Raw genomic sequence first — 24,452 nt, forward strand, 5'->3', positions numbered from 1 at the left:
GATGAGCGATCCTGCAGAGTCCTGTTGCTTTAATTCTGGACTGCAAATCTCAGAGACCTTGGGGCAGCAGGAAGAGGAAGTGAACGTACAGTCCATGCTAGCTATGTGCTAGAGAGCTGTGCTCTAGCACCTTCTGGCTCCTAGCTTGAGCCACTTCAGGCATGTGGCTGCATTTCCTGAATCAGAAGTGAATGTCTGTTTATTGCTTCAATCCTTTGCATCTTAGACTAACCTGCAAAGACTGAATCAATTTGCCCTCATGCTTTTTTACTATCTGTGCAGACCAGGAATCAATGGGGGCTGGAGGGTGGGGAGGGAGGGTGCATGTGCACCAGTATCCTGGATACACCCATGTTTATGTCTGTCTTTAAGTGCCTAGAAAACTATTTACACTTAGATAATAAAATATTTTTTATGGGCAGAATGATGGCAATAGGGAATCTACTGGGATATTTTTCAAAGGACCTCAAACAGAAGAGATACCTAAAGCAAATCAACAGTAAATGTGAATCAGGCACTTGACTCGTGCTTTTTAAAATCCTGTAGCCCCCTCCTCTCTCTGACTTGGGTAAGCAATAGTTCCTCACACTGACCTTCTTGTGGGCTGGTATGGTGAAAGCTTCTGTTCCAGTCTACTTTAAACCCTAGTCTAAGGGACAGGCCTATCTTTAAACATGTATGACATATTTGATAGTTTTGGCCCTCAGGTATTGAACTCAGAGTGCAGCTGCTGTACAAACACCAAACAAAAACAGATTCTACCCAAAGAGTGTATAATTAAAACCCTTGTCTTTTGACTGCATTCATTTCAGAGATAATCACTAGAAAAAATGTGTTGAGCCAAGCACTGACTTCCAGCTGATGTAGAGCTTTCCAGTTCTGAAAGTGGATTAATTATAATGCAAGAAGGATATATTATTGTACATATAAGTATGGAGCCAGCTTTAAAAAGGGTTGGACAACAAATGAATGTTTCTTACATGTCTCTGAACAGAGCCCTTTTCTTAACACCAGATAGGCTTTATGCCAGTAGTGCTCAATTTCCATCAGGCTGCATTCAGCCACACCTTCCAGAGCTGCAGCAGTTAACGCTGCTACTACTTCCCTACAGCCAAAGTTTCAGACTCATGGGGAACAGCAGCACAGATGACATGGCCCTGTAGGTCTTATTATGCCAACGTGTCGCTCCATAACTGGATCTGGTGTGTGGGGTCAGGTCAGTGTGAGGGGCTGCTCAGCGGCTGGATCTGGCCCATGGTCTGAACCTGCCCATAGGATTCAGTTGGCATACTAGCCCTGTGCCAGCTCTGGGGCCAGAAGACTGAGCACCACTGCTTTATGCAGTCATTTCATAATCATTACTATTCAGCCGAGTTTTGTGCTAAAAGCAAGGACATAGCCCTATTACAAATGAAAACTGTGCATTATCTGTCTCAGGCTTACTGTGCTTACTCTTCTGAGAATGAATTTTTGGTGAATTTATAAGCAAACTTGCCAACTAGCATGAATTAAAGCTAATTTTAGATTTGGTCTTTTAAGAATTAGAACTCCTGCCACACTTTACTCAGGCCCTCATAATCCTACATTCCATGTCGTTTATGTAAGAAATTTCAATGAGTTTTTACTAGATTTGAAAACAATGAAATTAAATTCATATTAATATTAATGAATATTTACCTAATGACTGTGCTTATAGATGAATTGAGGTTACATTTTCAGGAGGAACCACTGTGACCTCCAACCTGTTATCAATCTTCTTGGCCAGTTGATCCCTATACAATTTTGTTGGTTAGATTTCAGGGGAGGGAGATTGCAAATATGTCAGAAATTCTCTTAGCTATACAACTGTCTTAAAATCTCTTCTATGAATGTCTGGGTCATTGTCCTTTTCCTCCCTTGCCCCAGATCTCCAATTGTTCCTCTGTTCCTTGTTAACAGATGGAGATAAAATGCACATCTCATACCCCAGTTTCTCATGCTCAGGCAGTAATCCCCGTCTCTTTGTTACTAATACCCTGTTCATTTTGACTTCCCCAGAAGAAGCATCTGGTGACTCTTAATGATGGAAGTTGATGATCGGCTAGACGTTTGGATTCAGGAAACGACTGGGACAGATTCTTCAGCATGTTTGCTCTAGTATTTTCTTGTCTGGAAAGTTGGGGCAAAGCTGCTATCGATTTGTTTAATTTTATTTTGGGATGGGCCTTTTCAGGGAGGCGGAATCAAATTAAAAGTGAGCATTATTAAAAGAAGTCCCAGTTCAATATACAATTTGTTCTAAAGATGACATTCCAAAGCAGATTGCTGAACAAAATCATGGTTTCAGTAGGATAAGAAAATAATTCAAGAAGGTGCCATCTGGAGCTTTTTGCTCTGCCTCTGGGCTTTCCCCTGCACTACTAGCTTGGATACTTGGGGCTGAGGGCAGTGGGGCAAGGTGACTGACTGTTGGGGGATCACAGTGGCGATGCATTGGACATTTGCTTGTATTTTAAAAACCCACCCAGACAGGAGGACAGGGGGCCAAAAAAGAGGACACGTTCAGGAAAACCCAAACGTATGGTAACCCTAAGTTATGGCACATCCCATTGCCCAGACAGCTGGGGGTTTAGATTGGAAAAACTCATGGCAAGAACACCACTTTGCCAGCACTAGTGAATCAGGGCTGTTGCATCCATTTTCTCATAGAAATGGTGATAGATCTGATAGCCTTATTAATTCCTTTGTGGCTCCTAATAAAAGAGTGAATGTCTTTTTTCTTAAACAGACCAATTGCTGACTCACATTCAAGTAAAGATGGAAACTGACTGAAAAAAAAGCATTTTTATTAAAGAAACCAGGTAACAGTGATCAAGGAGAATCACAAAGCTGGCAATCATTAGTTTCAGTCAACTGCATACTTCTGTGAAATTAGCAAGCCTGATTTCTATTAAAGTGAAATAGAAATCTGGTGCTCCTGCCTGCCCCCCCCTGCCTACCACCTAAGTGGCGAGCACAACCGGTCAGGGGGTGCACCAGCACTTTCAGGGGGTGCACATGCACCCCCCTGCACCTCCAATGCATCTTCCTTTTGTTTAAGAGTAGCTAACCTACATATTTAGACTTCAGGAAGGCCTTCGATATGGTATCCCACCCCATATTGGTGAACAAGTTAAGAGGCTGTGACTTGGATGACTACACAGTCCGGTGGGTGGCGAATTGGCTAGAGGGTCGCACCCAGAGAGTCATAGTGGATGGGTCGGTATCGACCTGGAACGGGGTGGGCAGTGGGGTCCCACAGGGCTTGGTCCTTGGACTGATACTCTTCAATGTCTTCATCAGTGACTTGGACGAGGGAGTGAAGTGTACTCTGTCCAAGTTTGTGGATGACACAAAACTGTGGGGAGAAGTGGACACGCCGGAGGGCAGGGAACAGCTGCAAGCAGACCTGGACAGGTTGGACATATGGGCGGAAAACAACAGAATGCAGTTCAACAAGGAGAAGTGCAAAGTGCTGCACCTAGGGAGGAAAAATGTCCAGCATACCTACTGCCTAGGAAATGACCTGCTTGGAGACACGGAAGCGGAAAGGGATCTTGGAGTCCTAGTGGACTCCAAGATGAACATGAGTTGGCAGTGTGACGAAGTTATCAGAAAAGCCAATGGCACTTTATCGTGCATCAGCAGATGCATGATGAATAGATCCAAGGAGGTGATACTTCCCCTCTATCGGGTGCTGGTCAGACCGCAGTTGGAGTACTGCATGCAATTCTGGGCGCCACACTTCAAGAGGGATGTGGATAACCTGGAGAGGGTCCAGAGAAGGGCCACTTGTATAGTTAAGGGCTTGCAGGCCAAGCCCTATGAGGAGAGACTAGAGCACCTGGACCTCTTCAGTCTCTGCAAGAGAAGGTTGAGAGGCGACCTTGTGGCTGCCTATAAGTTCATCACGGGGGCACAGAAGGGAATTGGTGAGGCTCTACTTACCAAGGCGCCTCTGGGGGTTACAAGAAATAATGGCCACAAGCTAGCAGAGAGCAGATTTAGATTGGACATTAGGAAGAACTTCTTCACAGTTCGAGTGGCCAAGGTCTGGAACGGGCTCCCAAGGGAGGTGGTGCTCTCCCCTACCCTGGGGGTCTTCAAGAGGAGGTTAGATAGGCATCTAGCTGGGGTCATCTAGACCCAGCACTCTTTCCTGCCTATGCAGGGGGTCGGACTCGATGATCTATTGAGGTCCTTTCCGACCCTAACATCTATGAATCTATATTTAATTAGCCTCCACAGGCCTTGGAGAGACAGACTCATATCATTGTCCATTCAAAGGAGGAGGGGGCTGAAACAGAATGGTTAAGAGCAAAATGTTCAAAATCAGCTTCTAATTTGGGCTTAGACACTTATATTCATGACTGGGCCACTCCTGAAAAGGTGAGCCCAGCCTAGTCAGGTAGTATGTGACAGGGCCAAGGTGAGAACACTGCACCACGGACTCTCACCATGGTAAGAACACAGAACCATAGACCATGGGCCATGGACTCAGCTGGCCAACCTTCCCTCCGTCACTTTGTGTTTAACTGTTTGCATTATTTATAGAGAGAAGAATGAATGAGAGTCACAGGCTACTGTGGCATCATCATCACAACACTGTACCATCAAATGTTGTAAGCCAAGGACATTTGCTCCAAGGCCAGAATATAATGCATTATGGACTGGATTGTGTCCAGTGGCCCCAAATCTACAAAGCACATCCTTAACTTTAACTAGGTACTTAAGATCCCTGGACTCCAATTGGCTTCTCAAAACAGAGCTTCTCTGGGACTGAAGTGCATCAGAGTCTCAGGCTGGGTGAATGTTAAGCCTTACAAATAAATAGTGGGGAACTGGGCCATAAGGCACTATAGAAAGTTAGGGTTGGAAGGGAGCTCAGGAGGTCACATCTAGTTGACCCCCTTGCTCAAAGCAGGACCAGCCCCAACTAGATCATCTCAGCCAAGGCTCTGTCGAGCCAGGTCTTAAAAACTTCGAAGGATGGAGACTCCACCACCTCTCTGGGTAGCTTATTCCAGTGCTTTACTGCCTGCCTAGTGAGAAAAGTCTTCCTAATATCTAACCTAAACTCTTGCTGCAGCTTGAGGCCATTGCTCCTTGTTTTGTCATCTGCCACCACCGAGAACAGTCCAGCTCCATCCTCTTTGGACTTTCAGGTAGTTGAAGGCTGCTATTAACTATTAATGAGAACTTCGTCATCAGCTTCAGTGATCCATGGTTTGACCCCACAAATTCTTCTTCAAATGACCAAACGCAGCACTTACATTTCACACAATTAGGCACCGAGAGAGAAAAGATGAAATAAAGGCACAATTCAAGAGCAGCGTCGCATCCACTGTTTTCTCCTCAGGCCATACTCCTTGTTGCTCAATCCACCAACCTTGTTGGGACACCTCATGAAAGAGTTGTTACAGCCCTTGATTTTTATCTCCAAGGCCATACCTTCTCTTTTCATAGGCCGCCCCCTGTCAGCAGAGCTCCAAGATGCCTCTGATCTTTCCATCACACAACCTGTACTCAGCAAGACCACTGGCAGCTGCCACGGCTGGGTAGGGCCACAGCAAGGTGCTATTTTGAACTGGGGTGCGTGGCATCTAAACTGTGCCTTATCTGCACAACACCCTGTCTCTGTTATCTGGTGCCAAGACCTTTCAGGCAAAGACAGATGCACTTTATTAAGAGTCCAAGCTGAACATCTATGAAACTATGACACCACCCCAACTATGGGGCATGCAGGTCTGAGTGAGTGCCCCATCCCTGCATGCCATGGCATAGAGCAAACATTAGTGTCAGGGGGATGCTCCCTGCGCCCTGTCACTCTAGATGGGGAAGTGGGAGGAGGGACGGGCATACTCCTAGATTTGGCATAACTGAATGGCTGACAGGACACTTGTGGGCTCCTCACATGAGTCCAAGTGCCAGGGGTGGGCCCAACAATGCTCGCAGCCAAAGGAGTGTGATGACGAATCCTAGAGAGCTTGCCCAGGCTTCCCCAGCACAGACAGGGAGGTCTGCCCAGGCACAGACAAGTAGACATGCCCTCTCACATGTCCTGGCCTCCCCAGGCCAGGCCCTGTCACACACCCTCTATGCAAATCCCAGTTTGATCCTGCTCCAGGGCCTGTGCTGGGTGCTCAGGACCGCTGCCCCCAGGAGCTGCTCTTCTCTTCTGTGCTCTGGGCTCCCCTCCTGCAGCACCGTGTCCGCCCTAGTCTGGATCCTGCTCCTCCTGGCCCTGCTCCCAGACAAGTGCTTGGGGCAGGGCTGGGGGTGGCAGCATGGGTAGAGTCAGGGCTCTGGTGCCCAGCGCCATGTGCCCCAGAGCTGGGTTGGGGCAGGTGAGGGGGGCTCTGGGAGGCTGTGGGGAGACATCTGCATTTCACAGGCCACCCCCCTGTTCCCAACATGGAGCCCAAGCCCACCCCTGACCCCCTGCCTCAGCTCAGGCCATGCCGGCTCCTCTGGGCCATCTCTACCCCAGCTTCTTCTCCCTTGGCCCAGCCCTGCAGCTTCCCTGCCACCAGCACCTCTTGCACCGAGGCTCTTTTCTAGGACTGTGTCCTGGGATCAGGGTGCACTTGCACACACACGCCCAGGAGCTTTCCCCTAATGGCACGTGTAGACGCTCCCACTGAATCTCACTACGCTGCAGACAAGACCTTCTTTCCCTGGTCTGTAGGAGCCCTTGGAAGCAGTATATTCATGCACTGTAGCCTTCATATTGCTTGGTCTTACACCGAGGACAGGGAAAGGACCGGTATGGCTCCATAATACTGGGAACACAGTAAGGGAAGAAATGAGACTCAGGCTGCCTGCCTTCTCCAGGACAAATGCATTTTAATATTTTAGGCTGGGGGCCTGTATCTATTTTGATAGCTCCAAAGCACCTTTGTTCCTTGGCCCTAGGCCTAATCTAGAATGTAGATCTGGTAGAGCAGAAAGATCTCAACAAGCATGGCACCGAGCCTTTAGCATCAGAAGAGCAGTTTCAGCGCCGGCTAGCTGTGGCAAAAAGCCGTGAAGCGAAACCGCTTTAGCATTCATGGAGGGACATTATGAGCTTGTCGCAGAAGTCACTGTGAATGCAACAAATGGCAGCAGGTTGCAAGAGGTGTGCTGGTGTAGGGCTCACTGAGATATCCAGCAGGCACCAGCTGTTGTCAGCTGCAACAACAGCCCAGTTCTGGCAATGTTACTGCCGCCCCGCTCGCAGCACACTTTGGCTTCTCCTTTTCAAAGCCCCTTGGAAAGATGAACTACTTACTCATTGCAGTGCTGGTGGCAGGCCTGTTGGACAGAGCTAGGAGCTAAGAGCTGGGACACCTGGGTCCAACGCTGGCCCTCTGCATCTTTGACATCAATCAATGAGGGACAAACTTTAAAGAATCAACTTTGTCTTTGGGTGGCAAGTCTTGAGGTTTCCCATCTCAGATGGGATCCATTTGCAACTTCAAACAGGGCCAAGCACCTGCAGCTCCCAGTGATTTCACGTGGACTTATCTGGATTGCCAGTGTGTCTGAAAGTGGGCACCCCAAGAACAGAAATGACTTGGAAGACTGGTCTTTGGCTTCTCTGTGCCAGCGCCAAGTGGTGCTCGGCTCCCTGGGTTGCTCACTGCACCGAGGGAGGACAAAGCCCCCAGGGCCAAAGAGGGGCATGCAGAAAACCCCAGTGCCAGGGAATGTCTTATTCCTGGGGCAGATTTCAGTCCAGGACTCCAGCTCTGAGGGCCCAACCTGGACGCCAGGGCAGGCAGTGCAGACACCTCTCCCCTCGGCTTCCTCTGCCAGCTGCAGGGCAGGAGCCTGCCAGGAGCAGCCCACGGCCCTCCTGCAGCCTGCTGGAGCAGCTGGGGCTGGGGGCGCTGAGCACAGCTGGTGACAAGAGGTGGGTAGAGGGAAGACTTGGATGCCACAAGTTGCCAGAGCGCCGAGGGACCCCATGTGCTCACACTTCCTGGGATCTCTGCATGTGTCAGGCCAGGGAGCTGGACCTCAAAGGGGAAGACCGCACAGAAACAGTCCCGGCATGGAAAGAGTAATGGAGTCTGCCATCTGAACCTGAGCCTGTTCCAGCCTCAGGAAGGGTCAGACTCCTCTGGCAAGTGGAGGGGGAAAAAACCCTCAGGGAAAATGGAAAGCAATGACTAGGGGAAGGGGCAGAAGGCTGTGCTGAACCAAACCACAGCAGCGTCTCTGCAGCGAAGCCCTTATTTGAGTCTGGAGCAAATTTCATGAGGATTTCCAGCACTAATAAAAACTACTGTCCTTCTATTACACCTTACACACCTATGCAATTTCCCAGTTGTTCTCATTGAACCAGTGCTGAGGTTTCTTTGTGGAAAAGCCTCAAGATTTTTGGCATGCCTCACAGATGGCTTTCTGGAAGCTCTTGCTCTTTCTCCAGGGATCAGTGGTGTCACAAGCATCAGGGCAGGCGGCACGATTCTCTCGGAGGCACCGCTGCAGGCGATGTCCTTTTGTAGGGTTTATCAAGCACTTGAGATTGATCCTCTTCCTTGGTTGACATCATTTTGTGGCCGTACGGATGGACATGATGGAACATATCAGGCGAGGATTTACCCAGCAGCCTTTGGGGCTTGTCTCTCCTCATCTTCTTCTCGAGTCCCACCTGAGATAGTTGACGACAGGGATTCAGCAGAATCTGCAGATTGAGGAAATGTGAGCGGGCCGCGATGTGAGCGCTTCTGCTGTGGCTGTTGTGGCAGTCGGAGTCCTGCACGGCTCTGGTCGTAGCGGTGCTGAGGTGGACTTTGCAATGCCCTAGGATATAGTCCCATAGGTGCCAGGCTTTAGAGCAGGGGTGCTTTCACAGTGGCTTCCACATGCTGCTTTGTGATTTATTCAGACGGATACAGCAACTGAATAGCAGAACGAGCTCTAAGCCACCTATAAGCAAGGGCACTAAGGGATAAGACTAGAGTGACACTCTTCGGTACGATATCCATGGCAAGGCATCGTCAGCAGCCTGGTGCAGGTATTCAATACAATCATTAAAAAGTTAGATTGGACATTACTCCATGAGATTTGCTACAGTTTGCATCTTACCACACTCACACTTGGGGGCCTTAAGAAAAGCCCATTTACCAAGCAGCTACTTGTTCCCCTTGTTCAACATAGTCTAGTTCTGCCGTAGTAAAGTCAAGTCAGGAGGTTTAGCTGTGGGGTCCATGATAAGAAATGTATTAATGATGTCAACTGTCTTGCATCTTTTGGGCCATTTTCCTTGATATCAAAGCTTTCATGATTCAGTTCTTTTCCCACAATCCAAAATGGCCTTCTTCGACATAAGCCTCGGCCTATGGGGGTCATCAAGTTCCTCAAAAATTGGTAGTGAATTGAAAATAGGCAGCTTTTTTGTAAACTCTTTTTTTAGCCTCTTCTGGTTGAAGATCAGGAGGAGGGGTATGAGACAGAAGAGACAGCCAAGGAACAGGAGTGTATCTGCAAGTGCCCATCATAAGTTCAATGTTTCATTCATTTGTTTCTTGATGATTAGATTATATTGTGCACACTTGTTCAGGAACAGAAATCCGTGCAGGTCTGGGCACAAGTGCTGTCCTTCAATCCAGTTGGGCGCTGTTCGTGCTGTGCACCAGGGTATGAACAGTCCAGGTTGCAAACCTCAGGACTTGACCTGGACACATCCCAGGCTGGGGACATGACACGGGCTGTTGAAGTTGCCTTTTCTAGTGCCCTCCACACACAGGATAGCAGAGTTCACCTGAAATAGGCCTGCTCGGTCATAACTGCAGCTGCCTAATCACACACCTGTCTCGGTTCCACATACAAAATAACCCTCATACAGTCATTGTCAGTCAGGGCAGGTCTCTCACTAGCAGCTTCTGGTAATCGCTAGCATCTGCCTCTGTCATCACTCACTCACCCATCGTGGTGGGACTTGCTATTGAAGCAAGCAGCTTGTGCACGTCTTCTGTTAACGTGGGGACTACATGGCGCATCAGCAATCAGAGAGTACTCCATGGGAACGAAACCTGGATGCCATGCCAAGGAAATCCAGGAGGACTGAAGATTTCTGTTCTGCTGAAGCTACATCTCCCTCTGCCATCATCGTGCATGATTCCTGCTTCATCTGGTTGCTCCACCAGCACTGACTTTTATCTTTCTGTTTGGATCACTAGCAGCCTGCCAACCTCGCTCTCCACTTTGCCGACATGGGGGACCCTAGCAGAAGCACACAAGCGCAGACAGCATCGCTCTCGATGTCAATGATAGCAGACAAGCCTCTCTCCATCACGTCACAGTTGCGATCCTTGTGAGGATGCCTTGGGAGGACAGGCCTCTGCCTATGAGAGAGAAAAATAAAGCAGAACAAAAAGCCTGTGTGAGCGAAGCCCCTGTGATTTCCACATCAGGACAATGAAGATCCTTCTGCAAGGCACTTGGGTGGGCTACTTCTGTGCAGCTTTCCTCATGTGGCCATTGCTAGCAGCCAGCGTGCTGCAGACCTGCACGCAGACACTTTGCCCATCACTCTAAGCTTTGGGACAGGATTTTGTGGGGTTGGTGCTTGCAGGAGGAGAGGCCCAAACTGGAGCAGGATACTTAGCAAAAGAGAAAAAGGGAAAAATACAAGCTCCTCTCCCACGCCAGCCACACCCTTTCAAATCTAAGCTTTGCTCAGATCTTCAGTCTTCAGTGGTGTCCCCGTGTCCCTCCCCAACCCACTTGCGGGGTTCATGCCTGCCCATCTGCAGGGAGGGAATGGCAGCTGCAGGCCTAACTGCCCCAGCCAAAGCTTTGGGGCTTGAGCTGCAGCACCCCACTAAGACTGGGACTTCCTCCAACCCCCGATGCAGCAAAGTGCAGATTAGGAGAGAGCAAAACTGAGAGAGGATCAGCCTAGCCCCGCTCTGCTCGTTCTAGCTCTCCAGGATACTTGGGCAGAGCTAAGATGCTGGGCAACATTCCCTCTCTCCCAGCAGACCCTGTCCTCCAGGAGCAGGGGCTTGATAATATGTCAGCCTAAGAAAGACTGTACTTTGCAAAATACATCATACCTCCTGTGCAAAAGTAGAAATAAATGCTGCTGGAAATCCCACTGTCCATTACATGCAAGACATGGGGTGAGAACAGTATCTGTATGTGAACCTTTCAAAATAGAAAGACCAATGAAAACACAAACAAAGAATATTATTGCAAGAGCTTTATCTGCTGCATTGGGACAGCAGCAAGAGGTACCGCTGGCCTACGCCAGGCAGCCCTCAGGGCATTCTCCTACAATTCAAGGAACAGAGAAAGGATGTACAAGAGACTTACTCTGACAGCTTGCTTGTTGGCCCTGGGAAACAGGGCAGCTCTAGATCCAATGGGAAGTCAGGCAATGGGCTGGATCAGGCATCCTGCTCTGCCTAGGCCACCTGCACATGGAGTCTGTAGTGCTGCAGCATCCTCACCCCTCTGTAGTTCTCTCCGTGGATGCCACTGCAAACACCTGGCCTCACTGCAATTGTCCTGGGCTTGACCTAGTGTCAGAAAGGGGACAGGAAAAATCAATGGAAGAGACTTCTACTGCAGGAGGGAGAGGGTTTGGGATAGGCTCATGCTGGATGCAGGTACATCCCAACCCACCGGGTCCCGCCACATCATGCCACGACCTTATTGTTTCCACTGGGAGAACCTGCACTTGCCTGGCGGTGGTGATCAGTGGGTCCCTGAGGGTCCAGGTGTGACTGCATTGACATGACTTCTTTGGAGCTCCTCCTGCCCTACAGCCCAGCCCTTTCTACTCGGGTCTTATACGATGAGGTTGTCTTTTCTCCTATGCCAGGTGCCTGAATAACATTGAGACTGAAATGATTCTGTCGTGATTCTGCTTCTGCCTTTTATGTCCCAAATCACAACTAAACAGGGAAAGGAAGTTAAATAGCTAACACCGGGCAGCCAAGTAGGGCAATGATGCCTTCACACCAAATGTCCCCTTTCTGGGGCAAGGGGTGCCTGGTGCACCCCTCACTCACCCACCATCCAGCCCCTTTACCTCCAAGTGTGTTCCCTTTTTCACCTCAGTTTGTCTCACTTTGGTCCTTGGCCAGGGATGCTACAGTCTGGTGGTGGCCACTGTGGCCCCAGGGTAAGGCCCACTTTCACCCCAGCCTTTTGCTGGGCTGCTACAAACCTGCAGACATACCGATGGGTATGTGGTGTTGGGAAGCCTCCTGGCTGGAGCTCTTCACCTGTTTCCCTGAGCAGCCTTCTCCCAGCCCCATCTGAGCTGGAGGCTTCGGCACAGGCTTCTGTGCGCCTTTTGAGGTCCTGCTACATGTTAGCCGAGGAGCTTCTGGGTTTTTTTCTGAATGCTACAGAACCGAGATGGGTGTCCAATTCTTCCCCGGGCGTGCTAGCCTTGGGGAAAACCACCGGCTTCCTTCTGGTCATGACAAGAACATCCAAAGAAGTCTCCACAGTCCGAATGCAAGCCCCCGGTGCCTCCATCTCCAGGCTCACTTAGCCAATTGGCAAGTCTCCACCGTTTGGCATGGCACCAGTTCCTTCAATGTAGCCGGGCTGCCGGAGCCGCAACGCCAAGGTGAGTCGTGCGGGGGTCTGTTACGAGGTGACATGAGAGCGAGGGGGACAATCTCAACATTAGGACTAACTAGGACCCTGTGTTGGATCACGCAGGCCCAACACAAGGAGACAAAAGAAGAGGCAGCAAAAACCTAGAAGCAATGAGAAAGCACTTACCTGCTCAGAGAGTCAGAGGCACCAACGCTGTCATCCCGTGGACCCATCCCGGCTCAGGGAGGGGAGGATGGAGGAAGGGGAGGACAGGGGTGGACGGGGAGGGGAGGAGTCGCAGCCTTCAACGCCTGAGGGCGAAACAGCAGGGCAATATCCACGCAAGGTTGAATCTGTGGGAGAAGGGGCAGAGTCAGGGCAGGGTCAGGGTGGCATCCAGGCCAGGTAAGAAGAAACTAGTGCAAGTGGGACAGGGTGGACCTCGGCCCTCCGCTCACCCCCAGGGAGCAACCATGGGGTAAAGGAGTCTCCCCAGCAGGGAGCAGCACGTGGCTCTCACACGTGGCTGAGTGGGGCTTCCTGTTCCCAGCCGGCCTCACACCTGGGCCAGAAGCTCGGAGCCCCAAGCCCCGGGGTGAAGGCCTGGCAGCAGGGTCCTCAGGCCCAGAGGTGGACGATGGGGTCCACCCCAGGAGATAACCGGTCCAGACAGGGCACCAGGGCCCTGGCAGAAAGCCAGGACAGGTCATCCTGACCAGCCTGGAGGCAGGAGGCACCCGATCATCATGTGGGCTGGGGGGGACGGCCCCTCAGGCCTGGGACCCACCAACGTGTAGCAGGACACTCACCTCCGTGCTGCTTGCCCTCTTCTCCTCCTCCCCTCTGCCGCAGAGTCAGCACTGGGGGTGGGAGGCAGAGACATCGGTCACCTTGCACACACCCCAAGCCCCCAGGCCCTGCCACTTCCACCAGCCATGCCCAGGCCTCCGCTCTCTCTATCCCTGCCGCTGTACCAAGGGCTGGCCCTGGGCACCCTCTAGCACCCATCTCCCTTCCTGCCTCTGTGCTGACCCCACCTAGACCTGGCTCCTGGCTGCGATCTCGATACACACAACAGGGACGGCTCCCAGCACACAGCGCCCAGGCCTGCAGTGCCCCTGCCCCGGCCCTGCCCACCTACGCACCCAGGGCGCTGGAGGGAGTTTGCAGGCAAGGCACTTCCTGAAGACACACTAGTCATTTCCCCTTCGCTCCCCTCTTCCCTCCCAAGGCCTCCAGAGCTGGGGGGGACCCAGGGGTCCTGGCCCTCGACCCGTCCTTCTCCTATCCTGTGAGACCCTTCCCAGGACCGGGAACAGAGTCCTGGCTCCAGCCCCCCTCAGCTCCCCTCTCTGACCCCACGCTCACAGCCTAACACTAGGAAAAGCAGCATGCTTCCCAGGTCTAAGGCCACTTATGCTTCTGGACTCACTCATGGATTTGGACTACATTTGTCTGGGAACACAAACCTTTCTTTAAAAACCAGAACAAAACTGAACTAAATAACCTAGGAAAAGCATCATACCATTCCCCCTGTCCTTGCTTCCTTCTCGCCTCCATCCCCGGAAGGGGGTTGGTCTGGCACCCAACATTAGCCAGGCAGAGGGCCCTTGTCTGCGTGGAGATGTCTAGGTGCCCAGGGCCCTCTGCCTGGGTGCTGGCCTCCTTAGAGAGGGGCATCGTGGGGGTCTGTGTCCCCTCCTCAATCCCCTTGGACGGGGATTTGCTCCTGATTGCACAAGAAGCAGCTGGTCAGAGATGGATCATGCACTGAATTCAAGCCCGACAGCCCCTAGCAAGGAAGTACTCCCTTATCTGCAAACACAGCTGTTCCCAGTCCCTCCAGCCTATCCTGCAGCTGGGACATTGCGTGCGACACCCCAGTTCCCCACAGGCCCCTGTGGGACCACCTCCTTGTCCCCTCCCTGTCCCCCACTCATCCCCGCACGGCTGGCAAGCCCTCCCAGGCCATCCCTGCCTGTTGCACAAGCCCACCACCTACCCCTCCCCACAGCCTCCTGAGACTTCATATGGCCTGGGGGCAATCCCCTCCCAAGTTGTGGCCCCCACGCTGCCTGAGCACAGGCCCAGAGGTGAGGGACTGGCACCCTGTGCAATAGGCATCATGGGTCATCCTGACCTGCCTGGAGGCAGAAGGGGCCCAGATCATGACCCAGCTGGTTCCCATCCACCTCATATTGGGGCTCACAAATTAACAGTACAAAAAGCACCATACCTCTCCCTGTGTCCAGCCACTTTTAGACACCGGCGAGCCTTGGTCTGTGCGCCGGTGTCTGTTGTAGCCGGGGGGTCAACCTGGCACCCCACATCCTCCAGACAGAGGGCCCTGGTCTGGGTGCTGGCATGCTCCTGCTCAGGGCCCTCTGTCTGGGTACTGGCCTCCAAGGTAGCGGGCCGGGCAGTTTGGGTCCCCGAGTCCTCCGCCTGGTAGTGGCTAATGCTCCTGATTGCACAAAGATGAACTGGTCAGAAATGGGCCCTGGACTGAATTCAACCCCACCAGCACCAGACAAGGGGCAACTCCCGTACCTACACAAAGCACCACATGCAACATCCCATAGCCTGCGCCAGAGCCTGCAAGCTACCCAGGAGAGCCCTGCACTTCACCCTCCCCTCCCTGACCTCCACTTACCCTGTCAAGGGTGGCAAGCACCCCTCTGCCACATCCATGGGGGGCTGTTGGACATGAAAAAGCAAAAGGGCAATGATAAGGAAGCCAATCCCCTGGTCCAGAGCTGGCACCTGGTGGACCCTGGGTGGAAGCTGGGGGGGCAGCAATCCCCAAAGCAGGGGAGGTCAGTGCAGCACACACACGTCACCCCACTGGTCCCACACTGTGACACCCATGAAGCTCACGTGGTGTCCAGCACCACACACACAAGCCCCCCATGCACAGAGCCAGGGCACCCCCCTGACCCCCGTACTGCAGGGTCTGGCACAGCAGGGGATAGCCTTGCCCTGTGCACACACAGGCACACACGCACCGCCCCCCAGCCCGGGGCAGGGGCATGCAGAGCGGCTCACCTCTGTGGGGCTGTTGTCCCCAGCCAGGCCCTGTTCCCCCTGGGCCTTGAGGGCCAGCAGCAGGCATGTATTGTACTGCTTCAGGTCCTCCACTTGGGCCTGCACGAGAATCACCCCAGCCCGTCACACCATGCCCACAGCTGCACCAAGTGTATCTGGCCTCTGCACCCAACAGCGGTACCTCCCTGGGCACCCATCAGCCCCCACCTCTCCCCCCACACAATGTGTCAGGACTCTGTTCCCCGCTTTCACATCCCCTGGGATTTTACGCTGCCTGGTCATGCTTGGCCTCAGCCTCTTCCCTCCCCTGCCCCACGGCCCTGCCGCCCTCTGCCCCCTGCAAACTCACCAGGAGCAGCTCCTCCCTTTGCTGAGCACTGGGGACACAAAACATTTTCAGGCTCAGATAGACTGACGGCGCCATCCCAGAAACCACCCTTCCCCAAGGACAGATGCACAGGGGAGCAGGGATGGCCCCAGGGCTTGTGCCCCGACCCCTGCACCCCACACCGGGAACAGTCAGCTCCCTGCCCAGCCCCACACCTACCGGGACAGGAGGACCGCCGTGTCCCGCTCCTGTTGGGCCAGCTGGGCCCTGAGCACCGTCAGCTCCAGCTGCAGCAATTGAAACGGTACGGGTTAGAGGTCTCACACCACAACCTGTATGTCTGTGCATGCAGCCAGCTCTTGCCCCAGTCTGTCCCTCTGCCCCTGCATTCGCCCTCCATCCCCCAGCCCAGCCCCAGGCTTGTTCCTCTGGTCCACCCCTCCATGCAGGTGTCACCCAGCCCACTTGGGCTCCTCACAGCCCCCAGCCCGGCTCGGTCCCTCTCACCTGCTGCTGGCGGTGCCTGGTGAGGGGTTTGTCCTGCTGGGGAAGGAAAAAGCAGCTGGGGCGATGGACTCCCTTGGGCAGTGAATTCCCCATCTCCCCCGGGTGCAGGGCTGGCGGCCCCCAGAGCCCTGGGGCCGGGCAGGGCTCCTAGACCTGCACCCTGGGGATCCCTGGGCTGGGTGTTACCACCTGTCTCAGGGGAGCCCCCACCTCTCAGCTGAAGATCCCAGGTCCCCTCACACACAGATTTGGGAAGGACTGGGACTAGGATCGGGGGATGAACCCATGACCCCTCCTCTATTTTTGGAGGGCCCGTGGAGGTGGCAGGACAGGGAAACTCTCCCCCAGGGTCTCGTGTGCAGCATGGGGCTGGGAGGGGCACAGGACACCTGGTGAGAGACCCCTGCCCCCCAGATCCGCCCCCCCCCCCCCCACAGCCCCTGGGCAGGGGAAAGACTCACGGCAGCGGGGGGGTGTGGCCACCTCTGGCCCCTGGCAGCGCTGCCCGGCACAGCTGGGATGGCCTCGCCCGCCCCTCCACGTGCCCCCACCGCTGCGCCTGCATCTGGTCGTGGTCCTGAGGGGAGACAAGGGGCCGTGCGTCAGCTGGGCCCACGCTGCTGCCAGGGCACGGGGCGACCAGTCTCTCCGAGACACACGCGTGGGGGCAGCTGCCAGCAGTCCTGCATGCCACGAGGGTAGGGCCCTCCTGCACGAGGGTTGGGTGACAGTCCCTCCAGGGAGCAGGTCTGGGAGAGACCCCAATGACGTGGCTGGTCACCTGCAATGCAAATGCCCCTGGCAGGTGTGGGTACCAGGAGACAAGGGGATGAGGGGCAGTAAGGCTGGGGAGGGGTCTCCGGGCCCCCAACAGATGTCTGGAGCAGGGGAAAAGTGCGGGGGGGTTGGGAGTAGCTGGGCCAGCGCAGCCCCCTGGGAATGGAGGCGGAGGAGGGAGAGGGGGTGCCCTCATGCAGAGACCATGCCCCCTCCCCATGCAGTCGCACAAGCCCCCCCAGCTCAGGCTGCCCCAAACTCACCAGGTGCAGGGTCCCTCCTCTCCGGACCTTCCCCCAAGGAGGGCATGCACAGGGAAGCCTTAATTGGGGGCAGTTTGCCCCTTGCCCACCTGTCCGCCTCTAGTGCGGCATCTGGTGCTGCGGGGTGAAGAGGGCTGTGCATCAGGCTGCGGGGACTGAGCACCCATGTGAGGATGGGGGTCCCAGAGCCCGTGTGGGCCCCACCGTGCAGGGGAGCAGAGGGCAGCAGGGTGACTGGGGAGACTCCCAGGGCAGGGGCAGGGGCTTCAGGGCAAGGATGTGGCCCAGCGTGCGGAGCTCGTGGGGGCCAGTCTTGTTCCCCTTCCCCTTCCCCTTCCCAGCCAGGGGGGTAGGGAGCTGGGTGCTGTGCACATTGGATCTGGGACAGCGTGGGCTTGGCCTGCCAGGGGAGCCCGGCCGGGAGGGGAGGCCACATGGCCTGAAGCTACCCCTGCTGCCCAGCCCCCATTGCTCCCCCGGGGGCACGTGCCCGGTCTCACCCAGGGTGCTGGGGCGCAGGCGCACGGGGGGCAGCTTCTCCCGCCGCAGCATCTGCAAAGAAACAGCCTTGAGCTGAGAGCGGGAAAGAGGAGACGCACGGCCGAGAGCAGGGGCGAGGCACGGGGCCGAGGGCTGGGCCCCGGCACGACCTGAGCCCTGCCGGCAACCTGCCGCGTCTCCCCGAAGTCCCCGCCACGGGCCCGTGCCGTGTCCCCAGCGCTGCCCCCACGGCTGAGCGAGAAAGGGCGCTCACGGCTCCAGCCAGCGCACGCTCCCGCTGCTCCGACTCCACCCAACTACTACCTAAACTACTAAGAAACTAACTAATCAACAAACTATCTAACAAACTAACGAATGAATGAGGAAACTAACTAACAAACTAAACTAACGAACTAACCTAACGTACTAAACTAACTAAGCTAACAAACTAACAATATAAACTAATGGACTAAACAACTAAACTAACACACTTACGATGTAGTGAACTAACAAACACCTAACAGCAAAGTCCGGGGCTCAGGAAAGACGAGGACGAGGAGTGAGGGCGAGGGGCAGCCGGCTCTGGGGGGGTCACGAGAGCACTGGCAGGAGCCGGTAACCGACAGGGAAGCTGGGGATTGTGATGTCACCGGAGCATTGTGTGGCCACGGCAACCACGGGTGTCCCCCCCCGCCCACGGGCAAGGTGCTGAGTGCTGGGGCTGTGGGCACCTTTGCTCTGGCCTGGCCCCGGGGTCTTCCCAGCCCAAGACAACCTTGAACCCTGAACTCTTTGGGTGCGTTCTCCGTCGTTCTCAGTGTGGAGCAGGCACAGGGACAGCCCTGGCTCAGGGGGCCTGGTTAAACAGGGGCCCCTGGGGCCGGATCCTCAGCCCCTCTCTGATAACATCACTGCCCTGTGGGGTCAGGGCACATCCCGGCAGTGCTCTCTGCTGCCTGTAGCAGTGACACATATACGTCCACAAATTCACACATGCACACACTCACCTGCAGTGACACTCGTGAGCACACACACCCAGCAGCGGCACGCAGGGGCACACACAAATACACATGCATCCCTCCCCATCTGCAAATCCAGAGTTATAAAGGCCTCCAAACCCTCCAGCCCTGCTTCTGTCAAAAGCCACATGACAGGCAGCTAGGGGCAGATAAATATTAATTTTCTAAACTTTTTAGGGGCCCCGTGGGCCAGAAAGAAAGTCCTGGCAGGCTGCATCCAGCCCCCAGGCCACATTTGGCCCACCCCTGACCTAGAGAGTGCTACAGGAATCCTCTCCCCAAGAAAGGAGCACATGGAGAAATGCACCAACAGCAGGACTAACTCTCCCAGTACTACTCTTTGGAAACCCTACTTCTTCTTGCCTAAAGCTAGGGTGTGAACACATGTACATTGAGAACAGGGATTCCCAACTGGGCCCCACAGCACCCTGAAACGCCTTTAGATCCTGTCAAGGGTGCCACCAGGAGCCAAGCAATGTTAGGATGGTTATGTGTGCAAACATGAGTCACAAATATTTCAAATAGGAATCCTTAGTGTTCAAACCATTCTGACCTCTTGTGGTCTTGCTGAGGTTTCTGCAGTAGCAATATTGCTCTATTACTTTTCTGTAGCCAAAAAACAAATGAAAACTAAGAGCTGACATTTTCCAAGAGGTGCCTTGAGTCTATTGTGGGGTGCCTTGAGTATAAAAAGGTGGAGAATCACTGGTTTAGAGTCCTTTCAAAAGAAGAGCATTTCAAAGTTATTTTAAAACTTTTTATTCAGTTTTATCTGTGAGTTGACAATCTCTGGATCAGTTTCTGACTCATATATGATGTGTGGTTTTCTGGCTTTCACTAGTCTATTCTAGATGTAAGCCAAGATCCCAAAGAATATTTATTTTCTTAGTATTTGTTATAATGTTTTGTGTGGTTTCATTCTGTTTTCAAGCAAAATGGTTCTGGCATTTCTCTAAACAAGGGTGGAGGAAAATAAATTGATTTTCAAACGTTAGAAAAATAATAAACATCATTGAGTCAATGGTTGACAGACTTCCCTACCAGTCTGTCAGCTCAGAGAATTGGTGCTTTGCATGCACCTGCAGACTGCCACCTGTGTGACTGGGATTTACCTGTCACTACCAACACAAGGGCAGAAAACAGTCCACTGCACCAGTGACCTCTGCTCAGTGTGGAGAGGTTTGGGCTTTTGGGACCACCCCTCCGTGTTCACCCTGGAAGGGCTCCTTCCCCAGCATCTATCTTAGAAGCAACAGACAACTTTTTTTTAGGGATCCCAGTTTCCATATGCTCCTGTTACGCTCCCAGACCACTCAGTCCCCCACACTGTAGCATTCTTTTGACATGAACAAATGTTGTCAGATCTGTCCACGTTGGCTGCCCCATCACAGAGAGCAGCAGCTCCTGGACCCCACCGTGCTAGAGTTACCTGCCACAACAACCCCAACAAGTCAGGGACAGAGGGTGATACAGTTCATTCTCCTCCCCCAAGACGGATTCTTCCCAGACAAAGCTGTTCACAGGTCACAAGGAGAAGTGAGAATCCCAGGAAGGAGTCAGCCAGGCCTGTCCCACCCCAGCCACGTCTCAATGGCACTTAAGGGGTAGGGAACACAACCTTCCTCCTCCACTTAAAGCAGTGAGAGCAGATGTCAGAGGTCAAAAAAGCTGGGGGGCACTTAGGAATCTTATTGTGGAGGCTAGAGGCAGACCATATGAGCCTTCAGTGCTACTTGAATACCAGTAGTTAAGAAAATAACCCTAATGTGCATATTATGATGAGCGGGAGGTTCCCTATCTCCCTGCTCTGTGCTCTCTCACTCTCTCTGCTTCCCAGCCCCTCTGTCTCATGACCGCCCAGTCCTAGTTCTCCATGATCATACCATGCACAGACACACATAAAATATGTAATTACCATATTTACCCAATCCAAAATGACTTCAAATTGAAAAAGACTCCCAATAATTACATTCTGTATGTGAAAAATTATGATTTTGTTATAATTTTCTATGTATAGAATCTAATATTGGGAAGTCATCTTAAAATCATCCCTCCCGTTGCTGTTGCAGGGAAAGCAGTGCCCAGGGGGTCTTCTCATGATGCATTGAGAAGCACATGATCCCAGAGCAAGAAGGGAATCTATTGGATGAATGAAGATAGGAAGAGAAGAGAGCTTTCTTCCTCTGACTGGGAGATACCCGGTGTAAGCATCTAGCCTGAAGAAAGAAGAAATGCATTTGCTGATTTGATAAGAATGGTGCTAAAAGGCATTTCAAACCTCGCCTTTTTTTTCAAGCAGAATTTTTCCTGGCTTGTTTTTTCACTGTTTGATATCAGGCCTGCTAGAACCTCACAGATCCTTTCCCAAGTTATCTTGATTGCACCAGTATACCACAAGCATCACTATTTTTACAAATGCTAGCTGAACTTTAGAGCTGAGTACCCCCCCACCCCTTGTGTCTGTAGACACATTGCTAGATATCCACAAAACCTAGTCAGACTCAGACTGGTCCTTCCTGTTGCAATGAGGTGACCATGACAATTATAAGATCAGAACTTTGCCCTCCTCATTCTCTTGCTGAGATAAATACAGGAACTTTCAGATTGGATCCAGTAATTTGTTGCTACAGCTTAGTCCCAACTGCAACAAAGAAGTATAAGAACCTCTGCTCACTGGGACAAGGATAATTTGTCTACATGTGACATTTCTCCTTGACCTCACCAGTAAAGGGCTGTCTTATAGCCTGAACTATGTTAATAATGTATTTTCTCTGTATCTAATTTGCATCAACATGTACATTTGATTCTTCATCATTCTGCTACTATACTTCAGCTGCTCAGTGATAAGTGATCTTACAGAAGCCTAGAAGGATTAAGAGGTCTAGCTAAGTTTGGTAGGAGTCTTAATAGCTATGAGGTATCAATTAGCATATAAAGATACATAGTATGTAAAATCAACATACAAAAGCCCAAGAGGGAGGAAGATTGATTGTGACCACCTTCAGAGACCCGCAGTATTTTAAGTCAGCTGTTCTCTGCCCATTGCGACAATACCCGCCTCAAATACCAGGAGGCCAACGGACTGTAGTGCATGTCCCTTGGACTGCTAGCGATATCACTACCTTTTGTAATACCTTTCCAAAACTCAGAGAAAGCCCTTCTGATTTTAGAGATAAGTTGCAACAGTTCTTTAGTATTTACAATCCCACTGTGTCTGATGTAAACTGGCTCTTAAACAGTCTGTTAAATCCAGAACAAAAACTGAAAAGTGAGGGAAAGGAATTGAAACACGAAAGCTTTGATATCAAGGCAAATGGACCCGGCAATGCAAGACAATTGACCTCATTAATACATTTGTTATCACGGGCGCCACATATAAACCTCCTGGGTCCCCTTAACTAAGGCAGAGCTAGACTACGTTGAACAGGGTGGACAACTAGCTGCTTTGTAAATAGAATTGGATTAAAGACGCCAACAGGGAGTGTGGCGAGATCCATTGCAAAGTCCATCTCGGCACAGCCATGACCAGGGCAGTGCAGGACTCCAAGTGCCAGCATGGGCGCAGCAGAAACGCTCCCGTCGTGGCCCACTCCGATTTGAACAATCCTCCGGTTCTGCTGAATCCCTGTCGTCAGCTCTCTCAGGTGGGGCATGAGAAGAAGACAAGGAGAAGACCAGCCCCAAAGGAGCTCGATAGATCCTTCTTTGAGCCGTTCCATTGTCTCCATCCGTACAATCACAAAACCATGTCAGCAAAAGAAGCAACCAAGGAAGAAGTTCAATCTCAAGTGCTGTAAAGCCCTCCTAAGGAACATGCCCTCCAGCAGCACCTCCGAGAGAATCGTGCCAACTGCCCCGATGCCCTTGATGCCACTGGCCACTCGAGGAAGAGCTTCAAGAAAGACATCTGTGAGGCGTGCCAAAAATGTCAAGGCTTCCTCACACAGAAACCTCAGGACTGGTTCAGTGAGAATGATTGGGAAATGCTTGCCTTCCAAATGGCCAGAGCACACAGTGACGTCAGCTCCAAATAGAAGTGCCCACTTTCGTGACCTTCAGTACAGATCAGTCACTCGGCGGCCCCTGCCACATGGACAGTTTTGCACACGTAGGGGAAGAATGCATCTCCCGCTATGTGTGTGTTAGTAAAAACCACCATTGAGTAGGTGTGTAACGTAATAAAAAGACAGGAGAATTTATTAGTGCTGCAAATTCTTCTGAAATTTGCTGTGGACTCACCTAAGGACTTCACTGCAAAGAACCTGCTTGGGTTTGGTTTAGCACATCCTTCTGCCTGTTTACCTACTCATTGCTTTCCATTTTCCCTGCGGGTTTTTTCCCCTCCACTTGCCAGAGGAGGCTGGGCCTTTCCTGAGGCTGGAACAGGCTCAGGTTTCAGATGGCAGATCCCATTCCTCTTTCTACGCAGGTACTGTCCATGTGGGAGCTTTGCCCTCTGAGGTGCAGCTCCCCAGCCTGATCCCGGCAGAGATCCCAGGAAGGGGGAGCACATGGGGTGCTCCAGCAGGCTGCAGAGAGGCTGCTCCTGGCAGGGGAAATACCATGGATCTGGGTCCATGCGGGCAGTTTTCCTTAAGCGTTCCTGGGGATAACTGTTCTTCTGGCGTGGTTTAGTACCCGCCAAGGTGTTGGGGCTTAAACCCACTTTATAGACATGGGAGACCACCCAGTCTCTCCCCGTGATGCCCTGTGGGTGTGGTTTGTGGTGATGGGGAGTTGTAGTTCTCCCTGCACGATGTGAGCATGTGAGTTGATGAATCCTGTTCCTAATCAAGATAAAGCTGTCTACCACTCCACCGGTCTCTGCTGAATGGTGACTGGAGGATGGGGCCCCAAAGGCACGGAGGTCTGAGCGAATCCCCCGTCCTTGGGATCCAGTGGCATACAGCAAACACTGTACGGTGTCACAAGTGACCCGTCTCTCAGTGGAGTCACCGGCATCCTGATTAAGGGGGTTGCAGCGTTTATTCAAAGAAAAAAATGGAGCATTTCAAACTTCCACCAGCATCCTCCTTCACTGGAAATCTTGGGCAGATTGGAGGAGATGGGAACAGAGGCTTCGATTACACCTTGCAGTCACAAAGGCTGCGGAAGAGGCAGAGGATTATAAAATTGCAGTCATGCTTCACTGCACTGGGGATAAAGCCCTAGAAGTTGACACCAACATGCAAGGGGTGTCAAAACCCTTCCTGAGGTGCTGGTAGAATTCAAAAAGTACTGTGAACCCAGGAGAAACCCTGTCTTTGAAAAGTAGCAGTTCTGGCAACTTAGCTACAATGCGAGGCTGCAGGCATAGGTGATTTTGTAAGGGAGCTCACAAGCAGAGCACAGCATTGTGAATTTGCACTTGCTGAGGATGTTATGCTGCAGGACAAAATTGTCTTCAGCATAACTGCCTGCAACCTGAAAGAAAGGCTTCAGGAAAATCCCTCCCTCACCCTA

General features: G+C 52.4%; 1 protein-coding gene across 1 annotated transcript in view; it reads left to right on the top strand.

The window, feature by feature from the left end:
• The window catches only part of LOC102559230 (myeloperoxidase), a 29,364-nt gene extending 26,624 nt beyond the window's left edge, over positions 1–2,740 (top strand). Inside the window, exon 14 of the mRNA XM_019486351.2 lies at positions 2,038–2,740. Coding sequence (XP_019341896.1) covers positions 2,038–2,060 — 23 coding nt within the window. The 3' untranslated portion in view covers positions 2,061–2,740. The remainder of the gene's footprint in view (positions 1–2,037) is intronic.
• Positions 2,741–24,452: the final 21,712 nt, after the last annotated feature.

The sequence above is a fragment of the Alligator mississippiensis genome, chromosome 14 (genome assembly GCF_030867095.1).
Source record: "Alligator mississippiensis isolate rAllMis1 chromosome 14, rAllMis1, whole genome shotgun sequence".
NCBI lineage: Eukaryota > Metazoa > Chordata > Crocodylia > Alligatoridae > Alligator > Alligator mississippiensis.